At 47.1% G+C, this 20,191-nt stretch overlaps 1 protein-coding gene across 1 annotated transcript in view; it reads right to left on the bottom strand.

Moving 5' to 3' along the window:
- Positions 1-1,564: 1,564 nt before the first annotated feature.
- The window catches only part of LOC120998915, an 80,059-nt gene continuing 61,432 nt past the window's right edge, over positions 1,565-20,191 (bottom strand). The window contains exons 5-6 of the mRNA XM_040429794.1: positions 8,202-8,325; positions 1,565-2,484 (exon numbers count right to left, since the gene is read on the bottom strand). Coding sequence (XP_040285728.1) covers positions 1,565-2,484; positions 8,202-8,325 — 1,044 coding nt within the window. The remainder of the gene's footprint in view (positions 2,485-8,201; positions 8,326-20,191) is intronic.

Genomic DNA, 20,191 nt, shown 5'->3' with positions numbered 1-20,191 from the left:
TTGTGAAGCCACAACACGCACAACCTTGAGGCGGATGGGCTACAACAGCAGAAGACCCTTACCGGGTACCACTCATCTCCACTACAAATAGGAAAAAGAGGCTACAATTTGCACGAGCTCACCAAAATTGGACTGTTGAAGACTGGAAAAATGTTGCCTGGTCTGATGAGTCTCGATTTCTGTTGAGACATTCAAATGGTAGAGTCCGAATTTGGCATAAACAGAATGAGAACATGTATCCACCCTCTGATGGCTACTTCCAGCAGGATAATGCACCATGTCACAAAGCTCAAATCATTTCAAATTGGTTGCTTGAACATGACAATGAGTTCACTGTACTAAAATGGCCCCACAGTCACCAGATCTCAACCCAATAGAGCATCTTTGGGATGTGGTGGAACGGGAGCTTCGTGCCCTGGATGTGCATCCCTCAAATCTCCATTAACTGCAAGATGCTATCCTATCAATATGGGCCAACATTTCTAAAGAATGCTATCAGCACCTTGTGGAATCAATGCCACGTTGAATTAAGGCAGTTCTGAAGGCAAAAGGGGGTTCAACACCGTATTAGTATGGTGTTCCTAATAATTCTTTAGGTGAGTGTATATAGAAGTCATAAAGCTTAGATACATATAGCAGTCATATATGACACCTATATATATATCTAAGCTCTATGACACCTATATGTATCTAAGCTCTATGACACCTATATGTATCTAAGCTCTATGACAGCTGTATGTATCTAAGCTCTATGGCAGCTATATGTATCTAAGCTCTATGACAGCTGTATGTATATAAGCTCTATTACACCTATATGTATCTAAGCTATATCACAGCAATATCTATATTATGGACAATGATTTACTTTGTGATGTTCCTGGGGGTGGTTTTGAGCTACCAGCTGGGGCTAGTAAAGATCGCCAGACGCAGGGCAGCGGGCACACTGGTGGACCGGAGGGAGGGAGCTTTGGAATCCATGGAATCTTTCTTCACGGCTGCCGGCACTGATAAGGATCGCGCATGAGCGATCCCGCACAGAAGCCGCGCAGCCAGATACAGAGAGACAGGGGACGGGCACCAAAGGCTCTGACGTTTCCTTTACAGAGTCAGGCCCCTACCTCAAGCAGGGAGAAGCGAGACGTCACCGCCAGAGCCTGGTGAGTGACGCCAGGGGTCACGTGACCCGCATCGGGCATGTGGAAACACAGCAGAATAAATAATAAATGTACATTAGAAATGTGTTTTTAATAATGTTTTAAGCCACCTTAACATATATTGATTTAACTCGGATAACCCCTTTAATAAAAAAACTGATTGAGGAAGATCCAGACCGATACGAGAGTAGATATATAACCAAATAATACAAATTTAAAAGAGTAATAAATACAGATGCAGCCGAGCTAAACTTGATGGTTAACGCATTAAGTAAATAATAGGAAGAGAAAGGTAACTAACTTTCCCATGGATTTCAATGGCTTTTGTCACGAGAAAACCAAGATAAGACTGTGCCATGTGTTATCAGAGTCAAGTTTAGCTCGGCTACAATTGTACATTGAAAGACAACTCAAAATTCTCCTGTACAATGTCTTCTTATGACCCTTATATTGGACTTTGTGTTGAGTTCTGGTGTCAGTAGGATAATGTAACATTTGGGAATGAAGATACAGCCCAGAAGTCCAGCACTGGAACATGAGATGGCAAAAACTTCCACAGCCACCATGTCCTTCCCCTTGGTGCTGAGGTAGGCCGGGATGAAGGAGATCCACACACTGCAGAAGACCAGCATGCTGAAGGTGATGTACTGAGCCTCATTGAAGGTGTCTGGAAGTGTTCTGGCCAAGAAAGCTACAATAAAGCTCATCATAGCCAGAAATCCAATGTAGCCGATGGACAAGTAGAAAGCAATGGCAGATCCCTCAATACAATGTAAGATTATCTTTCCAACCTCTATTCCAGTGTTATAATCTGGGAATGGTGGAGAATAAAACAACCAGAGGACACAGATCAAAACTTCTCCAGATGAACCTATAACAAGTAAGGATGTGGAGAGGTGTCTCTTCATCCACTGCCTAAGTGTCCTGCCTGGTTTAATGGCTTGAAAAGCTAAGACTACAGTCACTGTTTTAGCTAAGACTGAAGAAACTGCAAGGCTAAAAATGATTCCAAAAGTCACTTGTCGGAGGAGACATGATATATCTGAGGGACGTCCAATAAATAAGAGAGGACATAAAAATGAGAAGATGAGTGAGAGGAGAAGTATGAAACTGAGATTCTGGTTATTGGCTTTCACAATTGGAGAATCTTTATTTTTTATAAATATCCCCAACACAACTATAGTCACAAGGCAAAATGTAAGATTTATAATAATTAGAGATGACCCCAGTGTGTCTCCATAAGACAGGAATTCAATCGGTCTTGGAACGCAGGAATCTCTTCTTCCATTTGACCAGTGATCGTTAGGACACACTAAGCATGTTCCCATATCTGCAATCAAGAAATGATTATATTTTACCATTGTAAATTTGGCGGAAATGTCAATTTATAGTAGTAGTCATGACATCACTGGCCTGCGGGAAACCGCAAGAAGGCCGCAGTGCTACATCCAGCGCCACTGCCTTCTCAAACAGCTGATCGGCAGAATTCCCGGGTGTCGGACCCCCACCGATCAGATGCTGATGATCTCTGCAAAGGATACATGACCAGTAATAAAAAGCTACAGAACCCCTTTAATGACCCACATTTTGTATCCTTTGAGGATGTAGCCAGGTTTTCTCATTTTGCCTCTTTGCATTGGGGCTGCCAGATTCTTTGAACATTTACCCTTATAAAGCTTCATGAGGTTTTGTTTTTTAATAGGATTAGATGAACTTTCCCATGGTGCTGAGCTGGATCAAATATCCTTTCATTACATGTATTTTTATTTTTAATCTCAAAAGGAAATTTTAATTGTGATACTTATTTTATGACTATAATGAAATATACAAGTGTTCTGATAGTATGTAATCGGTTGTTGGGATATTTGGAGAGGACATCTGGACACTGCACTGCGGACCTTTAATAGCTATACATAATTTTTACTAAACCTAATTATATGATAATTCCCCTGTTACACGGGCGGCTCAAGCTCACTGCTGCTGCTTTACATCCTAATCTTCACCAACCAATGACTAGCAACCAGTAGATATTTAAGGCATCTTCCCTGGTAGTGGTGCCTACCTCTGCCTGTTTCTTGATTGTTTCTCTGTTGCCTAACCTGACCTGTGCAGGATTTTTCATAATGATCCAGAGCCGCTTGCCGTGACCTTGGTTATGGTTCTCAAATTTGCATGTATTCTGCCTGTCCTGACCTTGGCCTGTCACTGACTATGAGTTTGATTGATCTCTCGGTGCCCTGAACCAGTGTCTCTGACTCCCAAAAGTCAGCTTCCCAACCACATTGGGATTAATCCAGAAGGTAGCGGCCTGGTGGTTCCCTGCAGTGAAGTCTAAATCCCTGTTTGGGGATAAAGGGTGAATACCTGCGGACAGGCTGGATAACACCCTTAGATCTAGCCCAAAGTCAAACCGGTTGGTTGGCACAGTGTTTCCACACCAACTGCCATAACTTTCCCTTGATTACAATTTCTTTGGATTTCATGGCCAGTTTTTATACTGACATGTTATGGTGTTAGAACAACTGGCCCATTTACTCACATTTATCTTAGGATACATATACATTCATCAGCAGCTGCTTCATTAGGTTGGTGATAAACATCTACTGTCAACAATAGCAGATCTATTCATTGTCATCATGGTAAAATGTGTGCAAATCCTCATGTATCCATGTGTCGGATTCATTTTGATAAAGGTAATGTTTTCGACAATGGTGCAGGACAATGTTGCCTATTTGGGTGTAATAACGGCACCTGCTGAGCTGAAACCTCTCTCTGAAATCACAGTGAAGTATTGACAAGACAATTCAGCAATAGCAAAGTGGGCTACTTCTAGTCACTGTTTCAATTTTCCTCCCCAGAAGTCCATGTGGTCAGGAAATAGTGTTGTACTGATATCCTTCGCCCACCGCTGCCTCACTCCTTCCTGTAGGCCCAGGCACTGCACTACTCACAGTGGCCCCACTCCTCTTCCTTCCACAGCTCTGGTTCCACCCACCATGGTCTTCTGCGAGCCAATCCTACTTTAAAGGGTTTCTACCACCACATTTTGACCTAATTAGCTGTCAGACACTAGCGATCTGCTAGTGTCTGCTGGACCTAACCATGCTATTGTAATTCCTTTCTCTGCAGCGGTTACCCTAAAAAACGTAGTTTTATTGGTATGCAAATGAGCCTCTAGGTGCTATGGGGGCGTCTTTTCAGCACCTAGAGGCTCTGTCCACTCACCATTTCTGCCTCCCAGCGCGCTCCAGCCCGCCCCTCTCCTCTAGATTGACAGCCTACTCGCGCCTGTGCCGTGTGCTTCTGTATTCGGCGCATGCGCAGTGACTGTCTCCCTGTTCCGGCATGTTCACTGCGCCTGCGCTGATTACTGGTGCAGGGAGCAGTCCAACAGTCACTCCACCTGCGCCGAATACAGAAGCACACGGCGCAGGTGCGAGTAGGCTGTCAATCTAGAAGAGAGGGGCGGGCTGGAGCGGGCTGGGCGGCAGAAATGGTGAGTGGACAGAGCCTCTAGGTGCTGAAAAGACGCCCCCATAGCACCTAGAGGCTCATTTGCATACCAATAAAACTACGTTTTTTAGGGTAACCGCTGCAGAGAAAGGAATTACAATAGCAGGGTTAGGTAGAGCAGACACTAGCAGATCGCTAGTGTCTGACAGCTAATTAGGTCAAAATGTGGTGGTAGAAACCCTTTAAAGGCTTCCAGGCCTGCTCTGTAGTGCACATGCATGCTTACTCTCAGCCTCTTGAAAGGTCAGCATGCGCACGTCCAAATCCTTTCCCACCCTCTCCCTAGGTATTTAAGTTGCCCTCCCCTCTGAAAGGGAGCTTGAAATTTAGGTTTTCTAGTCTCTAGTAAAACACAAAAGTGTATTTTCTGTCTGACTTCCCATTTACCTTACTCCAGCCTGACTACCGACTCTGACTTCTAGTTGCCTTCCCTGACCTAAACCTGTTTCTTGGATTACCCTACTGCCACCTGTCCTGATCTCAGCCTTGTCTCACGGATATCCTTGTATGCTGCCTGCTCTAACCTCGGCCCATCTCCTGACTACACATATTACCTGATCCTTCAGTGCTTTTCACTGGTGTGTCCGACCCTGTTGGTCAGCCACCAAATGCACTAGAACCATCTGAATTGGTAGTGGTTTGGTGGCTCCTCCTCAGCAAAGTCCGGATCCAGGGGTTAAAGAGTGAATACCACAGGACTAACAGGATCATGCTCTTAGGCTGAGTTCACATGGGTGAGTATTCCGCGCAGGTGCAATGCGGGAGGTGAACGCATTGCACCCGCACTGAATCTGGACCCATTCATTTCTATGGGGCTGTGCACATGAGCGGTGATTTTCACGCATCACTTATACGTTGAGTGAAAATCGCAGCTTGCTCTATATTGTGCGTTTTCCACGCAACGCAGGCCCCATAGAAGTAAATGGGGCTGCGTGAAAATCGCAAGCATCCGCAAGCAAGTGGATGGAGACCCGATCATTATTATTTTCCCTTATAACATGGTTATAAGGGAAAATATTAGCATTCTGAATACAGAATGCATAGTACAAAAGCGCTGGAGGGGTTAAAATAAATAAATAATTTAACTCACCTTAATCCAATTGCTCGCACAGCCCGGCATCTCTTCTGTCTTCATCTTAGCTGTGTGCAGGAAAAGGACCTGTGGTGACGTCACTCCGGTCTTCACATGATCCATCACCATGGTAAAAGATCATGTGACGGACCATGTGATGACCGGAGTGACGTCACCACAGGTCCTTTTCCTACACACAGCTAAGATGAAGACAGAAGAGATGACGGCTGCGCGAGCAATTGGATTAAGGTGAGTTAAATAATTTTTATTTATTTTTTAACCCCTCCAGCGCTATTTTACTATGCATTCTGTATTCAGAATGCTATTATTTTCCCTTATAACCATGTTATAAGGGAAAATAATACAGTCTACAGAACACCGATCCCAAGCCCGAACTTCTGTGAAGAAGTTCGGGTTTGGGTACCAAACATGCCGATTTTTCTCACGCGCGTGCAAAACGCATTACAATGTTTTGCACTCGAGCGGAAAAATCACGCATGCTCCCGCAACGCACCCGCTCCTTTTCCCGCAACACCCATGTGAACTCAGCCTTAGTGTTACTCCTAACCAAACCGGTTCATTGGTAAAATGGATCCACACCGACTGCATGGTAACAGAGTATGTGCTGGAGGAAGGGCACACACAGTCATGTAGACAACGAGACCATTTTAAACAATTTTAATGTACATAAAACTGTATAGATGGCTAGAAGTTACCATACACCAGTGCAGTGATAGTCTCTGACTCACTAGCTGTGCTCCTGGTTCCTTGCTTCTGTGCTTATTGGATTGCTCGTTCCTCTGACTCTTCTGACCACTCTCTGTATCTCGTTTGGTACTCCATAGCTTGTCTGGTTCTCACCCATCTATGTACGACTCTGGTATTTTGTTTGTCTGTCTTGTTAGTTAGTGCATCTCTGCACTTAAATAGCGTAGGGACTGTCGACCCGTTGCGGTCTAGCTATATAGGGCTTCTACTGCAAGTAGGTAGGGACAGCGGGCTGGGTTCTAGCCTAAGGGCTCACTGTCCATGTTTGTCCCCACCTACTAACTGAGTCTGTCATGTAAATGTCACTAATATAGCTACCAGCAATGGCCATCAGAACATTGCAAAAGCATTATAACCATACCTTTATGTCATCTGGATGTGTTTTCATGTCCAGGAAAAGCACTTTTATTCCTATGAAAAACAGCTTCCAAGTTCCCATTGGGCAGGATTTCCTTTTGAAAGTGCCTAAGTCCGCCACATTTCCCCGCTGTCTGCTATTCCCCTAACTTCCCAAGGCTGCCTCCCCCGACATCACAGTGATGCAGGGAAGAAGCCTTGGGTGGGTGGGGAGAAGGCCTTTCTAGAAACACACTGATATTGATGCACTGAAATGTGCTGAACAGGAGCAAAATTGCAACTAGTTTGTAATAAAAAATGTGCAACTGCACAGAATATCCAGCAAAATGTGTGCTGCTGGGGGTACTGTGCATATGCCTATAAAACACTAACTATTGATGGTGAGGTTTTATGAATAAAGATAAAAAGGCTAGCTACTCATGCACAAAATAAACATATATTTTTGGAGGCTCTGCAAGATTTGTGTGATTGCAGTGCATTACATGAACAGCTCTAGATGCCCTCACTGTAAGGTAATCACACAGAACAATGCCCCTATGTTCTCCTTCTCCACTGATAAAACCCTGACATTTCTACCTATTAGTTCAATCTACCAAACTAAGTATGTCCCTATACTATCCCTGCAATACCCTAAGATGGCTGGCTTGAGTTTGTAATTGGGGTCTGCCGAGTCAGACAGACTCATGTGACACAAGTTCACAATGGCATCTGTGCTTCAGACATACCACAGAGCCTGATGGGACAATATCTATCCAGCCACATGATAGGTTGTCTGCAAAGCCCGCCAGCCAGGGTTTCCCCCAGAGTCATGTGATCTGTCTTCCCCATCTTCCCCGCTCTATTTCTCTTGCATTTTAACAATTTTGGAAATTCCTAAAAAGCAAATTGCCTAAACTACAGATTTGTTTGGCAGAAGATTTTTTGTGAAATTTATATCGAATAATTTACAATCAATTCCATCTTCACTACTTTTATCCCTTTTACAAAAAAACTTCTATGGAGAAAGATAAAAATATGGATTCCTCTATATGATATTCATATTAAACACCTGGAGTTATGGAAACTAGCAAAATGGCACCTACCAAAATATGACTGATCTACCCGACATACAGATGTAGCCAATGTTATCTTGACTGGCTTAACGCGTGAATGCAACAAAATGACATTACAGTGATCATGTTACAGTGACCCTCCTGGCATGCCTGGAGCCAGGATAATGTTGGCTACATCTGAACACATCTTTTTTTTTTAAATAGAGCTCTAAATGAATGTTGTCTGATCGGTGCTAATGCCCATCTTGTAGATTTGTACTTTCATATGAAATTGTCCCTACTCACCAGTCTGGTTGGAGATCTCGCCTTCTGCACAGGGGACACAGTAGTAGCAGCATTTCTGTTTTCCTTCCAGTAGGACTTTTCGGTATCCATGGAGGCAACTCTCACTACAGGTGGAGCGCGGTGTCTGGAAAAGTCATATACACATGTACATATATGTATTTAATGCTTGCTTTTTGAGACATAAAGGTGCTCTCCCTTTTATAATATATAAACTCCAGATATTGGGACCTGTAGAGGAATCCATACTCATCCAGTCCCTGCTACTCAATTATGGCCCTCTGACATCCAAGCTGTCTGCACTGCACTTCTGGTCCCAGCCAATGACTGGTCTCAACAGTGATATGTCCCAAAGTGGCAGATCACTGCTGGGCAGTGGCGCACCTACAGGGGGGGGGTCCAGCGGGTCTGGACCCCCCCTAGAACAAGCAGACATTTTTTTTTTTATCCCTCAGGGCCGCACCGCCGATCACCACAGGCAGCGCGGCCCTGGATGTAATTGCGGCAGCGGTGGAGGGGCCGGGGGGGGCAGTAGGAGATGAGCGCTTCCATTGTGGAAGCGCTCATCTCCATATCCATCCTGTGCTGCAGCAGGGGAGGGAGAGGTGTGTCCCTCCCCTGTTCTTCTGATAGGCCGCAGGCACCAATGCCTGCAGCCTATCAGAGGCCGGTTCAGGGGGCGCGACGTCATCATCGCGCCGCCTGAGCCGGGCAGCACACAGCAGGGACACAGGCCGGAAGAGCCTGCATCACATCGCTGCTGATGGAGGTAAGTATCAGTGTTTTCTATTTTTTTATTTTTTTTGGAGAGGGGGGGTTAGGGGGAGCTGGCATTATGGGGCCATCTGACAATTTTTACAGCCCAATTTTTTTTGGGGGTGGCACTCTGGGGGCATTTCTTACTGGCACATTATGGGGGGGCACCATGGGGGAGAGGAGCACTATGGGGGGCATCTGGGGGCTCTAAAGGAGCTTTTTTTTATTAACACATTATGGGAGGCATTATAGGAGAAAACGGCACTATGGGGCATCTGGTGGCAATATAGGGGCATTATTTGGGGGCACTATGGGGGAAGTGGGGGTTCTAAAGGGGACTTTTTTTATTGGCACATTATGGGGGGCATTATGGCATCTGGTGGCACTAAGGGGGCATTTTTTACTGGCACATTATGGGGGGGGGCATGGGGAGAGGAGCACTATGGGGGCATCTGGGGGGTCTAAAGGGGCTTTTTTTTATTGACACATTATGGGAGGCACTATAGGAGAAAACGGCACTATGGGGCATCTGGTGGCACTATAGGGGCATTATTTGGGGGAAGTGGGGGTTCTAAAGGGGACTTTTTTCTTATTGGCACATTATGGGGGGCATTATGGCATCTGGTGGCACTAAGGGGGGCATTTTTTACTGGCACTATAGGGGAGAGCGGCACTATGGGGCATTATTTGGGGGCACTATGGGGGAGTGGAGCACTATTGGGGCATATGGTGGCACTTAGAAGGGGCATTTTTTACTGGCATATTATGGGGGGGGGGGGCACCATGGGGGAGAGGAGCACTATGGGGGCATCTGGGGGGTCTAAAGGGGCTTTTTTTTTTATTGACACATTATGGGGGGGCACTATAGGGGAGAACGGCACTATAGGGGCATTATGTAGGGGCACTTTGGGGGCATTATTTAGGGGTACTATGGGGAAGTGGGGGCTCTAAAGGGGCCTTTTTTCTTATTGGCACATTATGGGGGCATTATGGCATCTGGTGGCACTAAGGGGGCATTTTTTACTAGCACTATGGGGCATTATTTGGGTGCACTATGGGGGAGTGGAGCACTATTGGGGCATATGGTGGCACTTAGAAGGGGCATTTTTTACTGACATATTATGGGGGACACTATGGGAAAGGGCGAGAGGAGCACTATGAGGGCATTTACTGGGGCACTATATAGGGGTATTTTATACTGGCATACATTATGGGGACATTAGCTCAACTGCGGGCACTAAGCGGGGGTATTTCATGTACTGTCATATTATAGGGAGAATTATTACTACTAGGGGGTATTAGCTTTACTACTACTGGGGGTCTATGAGGAACATGATTACTAGTATGGGTACTATAGAGGCATTATTACTACTAAGTGTGCTCTGGCAGAGAATCATTTCTATTGGTCGGATTTTGGGGAGCACTGTTACTCTAGGGGGCACCCTGGCACAGTATCAGCTTAGCACAATAATTTTTGGGGAACATTATCTTTATACTATTAGTGTCTGGGCGCAGTTATTTTTTAGAGCACTGTGTGCCAATAATTGTTGAAGGGGCACTATCTGTGTGGTAGTAGTATTTCCAGGGGGACTGTTTCTGCAGTATAGTATTGGGGGCATAGCGGGCACAGTATTGGGCCACTATCTGTGTGGTAGCAGTATTTCCAGGGGGACTTTCTCTGCAGTATAGTATTGGGGGTGGCAGGAAAGGGTGTTCAGAAGATGATGGAAATGTGGGAAACTAATGTCTGTTTGTTAATCTCTGCAGAGACGGGATATGGCTGAAAAATCATCATGGCGGTCTGGTCTGAATGGAGAAGATGAGGAAAGAGAACGTCTACATCAAAGGTGACATCACTGGATGTAAGAGGTATGGGGCGCTATGTAGGAGAGGAGATGCTCCGGCTCCCCCCCTGCCATTTGCAGAAGGAGGATTCAGAGCTGGGTGAGGACGGCCAAAGGGGGCAGCAGGCCACGGGCGGGTGGCAGATGGTGGGGGGAACCACAGGCCTTGAGCAGGATCTGGGGAGGGAGGAGCGCGGAGGAGCTTCCTGGCTGTAGCTTGTTGTATAAGCAGGCAGTGCAGCCAGGACAGACCCCCCCTCTCCGTATGATGTGTAGACAGGCCTCAACTATAGAATTTCAGCTGTACAGTGTTTGTTGGGCGTGGCCTATTATATGTAGGAGTGGCTTTAAATAATGGGTGGGGCTAAAAAAATGGCAGAAGGAGGAAACACTCAGGGTGACATCGCTAATAAACTTGATGTCAAACTTGGATGGTCCACAGATCTCATCCAAGTACAGATCAAGCATCTCGCATGCAAGGCAGACAAACCAAAACTGATCTCAGTCTTCAAGCAAGAGTATATAAGGAGACCTGAGAAACACACCCAACTCACCACCTTGCTCCAGCCAGCGTATTAACCCCACACACACCACACAGCAGGGAGACACTACTTAAAGGGGTATTGCACACAAAGGCAAAAGGAAACAGGTTGCCACAGACAACAGCATGCGTGGCCAGCAAGTCACTGTGCACACAGCAAAACCCGTGACACTGCCACAACAGGCCAAAACAGCAACATGTTACCACCGACAACAGCGAGCGTGGCAACAGTGTCACGGCGTACACCATAGGCCGTGACAGGCTAATTGGGCGTACATATATTTCCTATTAATACACCCCGTAAATGGTTGTATCACCCAGCACTTGCACCCCAATAACAAGCAAGGTTTGCTGGAATTACTGAGCTATCATTTTGTGCAGATCCCTAATTAGTGCAGCAAGGTGTGATAGAATCGCTCCCATTACCCAGGCTTTACACTCCCCTTTTGCACCATGTTCTCCTTTTATAGTGTAGATGATTCCTCCCCATCTTGAATAATCCTTCCCTGAGCTTCTAAATCGTTTTTTTCCAGCACAATATAGTATTTCCTAGCACTGTCCCTAGCGCCTGTCACATCTATCCCTGCACTAAGTACGCTGGAAAATGGCAGAATCCGAGGCTATTTATAGGGCACAGGGGCTGGCTGGCTGCTGATTGGCTGCATGCATGGCATTGTGGGTTTCCCTCATTCCCAGAGATCTTTGCTCCATGTCCTAACACGTGCAGCAGCCATTTTAGAAAAAAAATGCAATTCGTTACCATGAAGCGCAAGGAAATTCGGGTTTGGTGTGAATAAAATTTTTCCTGAAATTCGGATCGAATTCCACTTCGTCAACCTCGATTCGCTCATCTCTAATTATATCAAATTGATTTTTCATTCGAAATATAGCTCTAGACCTACGGGAAAACTTTGATGACATCTACATCCTCTTGAGATAACCCTATATACAGGAATATGGACATCATGAATATAGTTTTTGGTGTAAATTAGTTTTAAGCATCTTTTCATTGTTATCTGACGAGCTACGAGGTGTTCGTAGTCATAATGAGATTACATTATGGTTTTTTCACTATGATGAATTGATTGCTTTTTATTTATTTTTTATTATATATTTTTAATTACAAAATAAGGGGATGCTAAAAAGACAAAACAAAAATATTTATTGAACAGTAATCAATATAGGAATAGGTGAATAAAAACCCAATTGTTTGTTCACACCAAATAATCTTGTTCATATATTAACTCAAACCGGGGATCCATTTATTCAAAGCCCAGAGGTTGAAAGTAAATGACCCTCTAAGCAACTACCCCTCAGACTAAATGAGCCAAGAATGCTGCAATGATTCTGGTAAGCGGACTTAAACAACTCTTAGGCCTCTTTCACACGAGCGTGTCCGGATAAGGTCCAGATGTGTTGCGGCAAACCCGCGCGAGTAGGTACGCAATTGCAGTCAGTTTTGACTGCGATTGCATTCCGTTGTTCAGTTTTTATCGCGCGGGTGCAATGCGTTTTGCACGCGCGTGATAAAAAACTGAATATGGTACCCAGACCCGAACTTCTTCACAGAAGTTCAGGTTTGGGTTCAAGGTTGTGTAGATTGTATTATTTCCCCTTATAACATGGTTATAAGGGAAAATAATAGCATTCTGAATACAGAATGCATAGTACAATAGGGCTGGAGGGGTTAAAAAAATAAATATATATTTTTACTCACCTTAATCCACTTGTTCGCGCAGCCCGACTTCTCTTCTGTCTTCTTTCTTCAGGACCTGGGTAAAGGACCTGTGATGACGTCACTGCGCTCATCACATGGTCCATCACATGGTCCATCACCATGGTGATAGCTAGTGTACATCCATACACATGACAGATTCCCCAGCGCACTCAGCCTGCTATATCTCTATATATGATAGCTGCCCCAGCACACCCATCTCTGCTACATCTATACACATGACAGCTGCCCCAGCACACTCAGCTCTGCTATATCTCTATATATCTATCTACTGTATAGTAATACTTAGAGATATATAGATATAGAAGAGCTGAGTGTGCAGGGGCAGCTGTCATGTGTATAGATGTAGCAGAGCTGGGTGTGCTGGGGCAGCTATCATATAAAGAGATATAGTGGAGCTGAGTGCGCTGGGGAAGCTGTCATGTGTATGGATGTACACTAGCTATCACCATGGTGATGGATCATGTGATGGACCATGTGATGAGCGCAGTGATGTCATCACAGTCTCACTGGCCAAGCTGCAAGGAGATGGGGAACATAAACAGACATATGGATATGACAGGTGAACCAAGCAGTTCCACACTAACCTGCCACAGCCTTGCTGACTGGAACCCGTGCTCAAATACGCTGTCCACACAAACACAAGGGAGACAGCACACACATCAATACACACAGGTAACCAGGACATCCATAGCTGCAATAAATATCAAGAGCATAAAAACATCAACTTAACATCAGACATTCTTTTTTATGACCGCAAGGGTGGCCCTTACTGGAAAGATGGTATATTAACCAGGAGGATGACTCCAGCAAACCGCATGGCTGAAGTAGCCCTCAGCAACTGCCTTCCAGCAGGAAGCTAAATAGCCCAAGCGGCCACACCCACATACACATTAGGAAAGGGGTTAACCCTTCCATCACCAAACAAGGTAAGTGTCACTTAAAGGGGAAGTGTACAATAAACGATTAGACTGCAGCTGTTACCGCAGGCAACGACATGCATGGCAACCATGTCCTGGGAGTCAGCCAGAAGGCCGAGACACTGCCACCACATGTACACAATACCACACGTTGCCACGGGCAGCCACAATAGAAGGGAAGTGTCACAGTGCACACCTACATAAACCTCGTGCACACCAGACATAGAAAGTGAACACTAAAACCACACTTTACCTGAGGCAACCGCATGCCGTGACAGCGAGCGCCTAGCAAGCGCTCAGGCCGCTCCACTGCCAACAATCTTATGTTGCCAACGGCAACCACACGTGAGGCAAGATACAGAGATCACACCTGTGGTTGAGAACATAAAACAAACCGCTGACAACTGCATGCGAACCAAGGAGTCACGACCACAACCATGGTCGTGACATCTATTTCAGGGGCGCTCAACCTGCGGCCCTCCATCTGTTATAAAACTACAACTCCCACGATGCCCTTCTGTAGGATGATAGCTGTGGGCTGTCAGGGAATGATGGGAGTTGTAGTTTTGCAACAGCTGGAGGGCCGCAGGTTGAGCATGCCTGATCTATTTCATCTGTTGGGAATTAGATTATGTATGGGGTGTAGTATTGGTCTGTGCCTGGTTCATTGATGGGATCTCTTTTTGGAGTGTTACACGTCCATTGTGGATCTATTCTTTTGTATATGTATGCTACTGCTACTGACTGTGTAACATGATTTAGGATGAATTAATAAAATATATATTTAGATTAATTGTGTACTGTGTGTTTATCATTTAGTTTTTTGTGTGGTGGATTTATTCTAATATACACAGTGTTGACTCTGTTGGAGCCATGTGAATATAGGTGTAATAGTGGAACCTGACAAAGCTCTGACATTTACTGATGTTTCAGATACACAGTCGTTTCCCTAATGAAAAATATAAGGGCCGTTCTGGATAATCTAAGACCATGTATCACAGACAAGTGACAGGTTTCAGAGGAAACTTCTCCTACTACAATATGATAGCAGAGGTGAAGTCACAGAACACCAAATAGACTAAAGACAAGAAGTAATAATTCATCAGAGAGTGGTCCCTTATACACCAAAGCGGAATGAGGAGGCTGCAAGGACGCACGGAGCTCTGATTGGCATTATGGGGGAGTTCCTAAGCCGTGTACTCCAGGCTTCAGGCTTCAAATAGTGACAACATAGGGGTCTGTCATATTGTATCAAAGTTTAGAGACATTTAGTTTGTAACTCCACTCACACCAGTTTAGAAAACAAAGGGGGAGGGGGGGGGGGGGAGAGCTGGTCCTGTTAGTCTGGTTTGGCTGATTTAAGACAGATGTATCATTTGTAACTTTTTAAAAAGTTCAAAAATGGTTACAATATTATACCAGTAAAGGGGTGGTGAAGAAAGTACAGTAACACCTCAAGACACAGGTTTTAGAGTTTAACATTAGGTATTAAGTAGGGATGAGCGAACCCGAACTGTATAGTTCGGGTTCGTACCCGAATTTTGGGGTGTCCGTGACACGGACCCGAACCCGAACATTTTCGTAAAAGTCCGGGTTCGGGTTCGGTGTTCGGCGCTTTCTTGGCGCTTTTTGAAAGGCTGCAAAGCAGCCAATCAACAAGCGTCATACTACTTGCCCCAAGAGGCCATCACAGCCATGCCTACTATTGGCATGGCTGTGATTGGCCAGTGCAGCATGTGACCCAGCCTCTATATAAGCTTGGGTCACGTAGCGCTGCACGTCACTCTGCTGATTCAAGCATAGGGAGAGGTTGCTGCTGCGACGTTAGGGCGAGATTAGGCAGATTAACTCCTCCAAAAGACTTCATTCTGTGATCGATCTACAGCTGTGGATCATTGAAGTGCTGATATTGACTTGCTCACTTTTTTTAGGCTGCCCAGAACGTTTTTAGATCACTTTTTTCTGTGGTGATCGGCGGCCATTTTGTGGCTTGTGGTGCGCCAGCACAAGCTATCACCAAGTGTATTTAACCATCAATAGTGTGGTTATTTTGTGCTATATCCTACATCAGCTGCAGGCTGAGCCTGTGTCCCCGAAGTGCATTTAACCATCAACAGTCTGGTTATTTTTTGGCCATATACTACATCAGGGGGAAGTTGAGCCTGTCACCCAGCGCCTAAAAATTAGACCTGACATTTCTATTCAACCAAATCTGTACTGTTTTAGCTGGTCAAGTTATTTGTAGTGACCGTAAAAGCACACTTTTTGTTCTGGGTTGAAAAACTATTCCCAAATTTGCCATTCTCAAAATTGTGGTGAACGGGAACAATGAGGAAAACATCTAATAAGGGACGCGGACGCGGACGCGGACGTGGACATGGTCGTGGTGGTGTTAGTGGACCCTCTGGTGCTGGGAGAGGACGTGGCCGTTCAGCCACAGCCACACGTCCTAGTGAACCAACTACCTCAGGTCCCAGTAGCCAGCAGAATTTACAGGGATATTTGGTGGGGCCCAATGCCGTTCTAAGGATGGTAAGGCCTGAGCAGGTACAGGCATTAGTCAATTGGGTGGCCGACAGTGGATCCAGCACGTTCACATTATCTCCCACCCAGTCTTCTGCAGAAAGCGCACAGATGGCGCATGGAAACCAAGCCCATCGGTCTGTCACATCACCCCCATGCATATCAGGGAAACTGTCTGAGCCTCAAGTTATGCAGCAGTCTCTTATGCTGTTTGAAGACTCTGCTGCCAGGGTTTCCCAAGGGCATCCACCTAGCCCTTCCCCAGGGGTGGAAGAGATAGAATGCACTAACGCACAACCACTTATTTTTCCTGATGATGAGGACATGGGAATACCACCTCAGCACGTCTCTGATGATGACGAAACACAGGTGCCAACTGCTGCGTCTTTCTGCAGTGTGCAGACTGAACAGGAGGTCAGGGATCAAGACTGGGTGGAAGACGATGCAGGGGACGATGAGGTCCTAGACCCCACATGGAATGAAGGTCGTGCCACTGACTTTCACAGTTCGGAGGAAGAGGCAGTGGTGAGACTGAGCCAACAGCGTAGCAAAAGAGGGAGCAGTAGGCAAAATCAGAACACCCGCCGCCAAGAGACTCCGCCTGCTACTGACCGCCGCCATCTGGGACCGAGCACCCCAACGGCAGCTTCAAGGAGTTCCCTGGCATGGCACTTCTTCAAACAATGTGCTGACGACAAGACCCGAGTGGTTTGCACGCTGTGCCATCAGAGCCTGAAGCGAGGCATTAACGTTCTGACCTTAGCACAACCTGCATGACCAGGCACCTGCATGCAAAGCATGAACTGCAGTGGAGTAAACACCTTAAAAACAAGGAAGTCACTCAGGCTCCCCCTGCTACCTCTTCTGCTGCTGCCGCCTCGGCCTCTTCCTCTGCCTCTGGAGGAACGTTGGCACCTGCCGCCCAGCAAACATGGGATGTACCACCAACACCACCACCTGCGTCACCAAGCATCTCAACCATGTCACACGGCAGAGTTCAGCTCTCCATCTCACAAACATTTGACAGAAAGCGTAAATTCCAACCTAGCCACCCTCGATCCCTGGCCCTGAAGGCCAGCATTTCTAAACTACTGGCCTATGAAATGCTGTCATTTAGGCTGGTGGACACACACACAGCTTCAAACAGCTCATGTCGCTTGCTGTCCCACAGTATGTTGTTCCCAGCCGCCACTACTTCTCCAAGAGAGCCGTGCCTTCCCTGCACAAACAAGTGTCCGATAAAATCAAGTGTGCACTGCGCAACGCCATCTGTGGCAAGGTCCACCTAACCACAGATACGTGGACCAGTAAGCACGGCCAGGGACACTATATCTCCCTAACTGCACACTGGGTAAATGTAGTGGCGGCTGGGCCCCAGGCGGAGAGCTGTTTGGCGCACGTCCTTCCGCCGCCAAGGATCGCAGGGCAACATTCTTTGCCTCCTGTCTCCTCCTCCTCCTACTCAGCTTCCTCCTCCTCTTCTTCCACCTGCTCATCCAGTCAGCCACACACCTTCACCACCAACTTCAGCACAGCCCGGGGTAAAGGTCAGCAGGCCGTTCTGAAACTCATATGTTTGGGGGACAGGCCCCACACCGCACAGGAGTTGTGGGGGGGTAAAGAACAACAGACCGACGAGTGGTTGCTGCCGGTGAGCCTCAAGCCCGGCCTGGTGGTGTGCGATAATGGGCGAAATCTCGTTGCAGCTCTGGGACTAGCCGGTTTGACGCACATCCCTTGCCTGGCGCATGTGCTGAATTTGGTGGTGCAGAAGTTCATTCGCAACTACCCCGACATGTCAGAGCTGCTGCATAAAGTGCGGGCCGTCTGTTCGCGCTTCCGGCGTTCACACCCTGCCGCTGCTCGCCTGTCTGCGCTACAGCGTAACTTCGGCCTTCCCGCTCACCGCCTCATATGTGACGTACCCACCAGGTGGAACTCCACCTTGCATATGCTGGACAGACTGTGCGAGCAGCAGCAGGCCATAGTGGAGTTTCAGCTGCAGCACGCACGGGTCAGTCGCACTGCGGATCAGACACACTTCACCACCAATGACTGGGCCTCCATGCGAGACCTGTGTGCCCTGTTGCGTTGTTTCGAGTACTCCACCAACATGGCCAGTGGCGATGACGCCGTTATCAGCGTTACAATACCACTTCTATGTCTCCTTGAGAAAACACTTAGGGCGATGATGGAAGAGGAGGTGGCCAAGGAGGAAGAGGAGGAAGAGCGGTCATTTTTAGCACTTTCAGGCCAGTCTCTTCGAAGTGACTCAGAGGGAGGTTTTTTACAACACCAGAGGCCAGGTACAAATGTGGCCAGACAGGGCCCACTACTGGAGGACGAGGAGGACGAGGATGAGGAGGAGGTGGAGGAGGATGAGGATGAAGCATGTTCACAGCGGGGTGGCACCCAAAGCAGCTCGGGCCCATCACTGGTGCGTGGCTGGGGGGAAACACAGGACGATGACGATACTCCTCCCACAGAGGACAGCTTGTCCTTACCTCTGGGCAGCCTGGCACACATGAGCGACTACATGCTGCAGTGCCTGCGCAACGACAGCAGAGTTGCCCACATTTTAACGTGTGCGGACTACTGGTTGCCACCCTGCTGGATCCCCGGTACAAAGACAATGTGCCCACCTTACTTCCTACACTGGAGCGTGATAGGAAGATGCGCGAGTACAAGCGCACGTTGGTAGACGCGCTACTGAGAGCATTCCCAAATGTCACAGTGGAACCAGTGGAAGCCCAAGGCGAAGGCAGAGGAGGAGCAAGAGGTCGCCAACGCAGCTGTGTCACGCCCAGCTCCTCTGAGGGCAGGGTTAGCATGGCAGAGATGTGGAAAAGTTTTGTCAACACGCCACAGCTAACTGCACCACCACCTGATACGGAACGTGTTAGCAGGAGGCAACATTTCACTAACATGGTGGAACAGTACCTGTGCACACCCCTCCACGTACTGACTGATGGTTCGGCCCCATTCAACTTCTGGGTCTCCAAATTGTCCACGTGGCCAGAGCTAGCCTTTTATGCCTTGGAGGTGCTGGCCTGCCCGGCGGCCAGCGTTTTGTCTGAACGTGTATTCAGCACGGCAGGGGGCGTCATTACAGACAAACGCAGCCGCCTGTCTACAGCCAATGTGGACAAGCTGACGTTCATAAAAATGAACCAGGCATGGATCCCACAGGACCTGTCCATCCCTTGTGCAGATTAGATATTAACTACCTCCCCTTAACAATATATTATTCTACTCCAGGGCACTTCCTCATTCAATACTATTTTTAATTTCATTTTACCATTATATTGCGGGGCAACACAAAGTTGAATGAACCTCTCCTCTGTCTGGGTGCCGTGGCCTAAATGTGTGACAGTGGCCTGTTCCAGTGGTGGGTGACGTGAAGCCTGATTCTCTGCTATGACATGAAGACTGATTCTGCGCTGACATAAGGCCAGATTCTCTGTTACGGGACCTCTCTCCTCTGTCTGGGTGCCGGGGCCTAAATATGTGACAGTGGCCTGTTCCAGTGGTGGGTGACGTGAAGCCTGATTCTCTGCTATGACATGAAGACAGATTCTGTGCTGACATAAGGCCAGATTCTCTGTTACGGGACCTCTCTCCTCTGCCTGGGTGCCTGGGCCTAAATGTGTGACAGTGGCCTGTTCCAGTGGTGG

The sequence above is a fragment of the Bufo bufo genome, chromosome 4 (genome assembly GCF_905171765.1).
Source record: "Bufo bufo chromosome 4, aBufBuf1.1, whole genome shotgun sequence".
Taxonomy (NCBI): Eukaryota; Metazoa; Chordata; class Amphibia; order Anura; family Bufonidae; genus Bufo; species Bufo bufo.
Note: the sequence above shows the minus strand (reverse complement) of the source record. Positions and strands in the feature narration are given on the sequence as shown.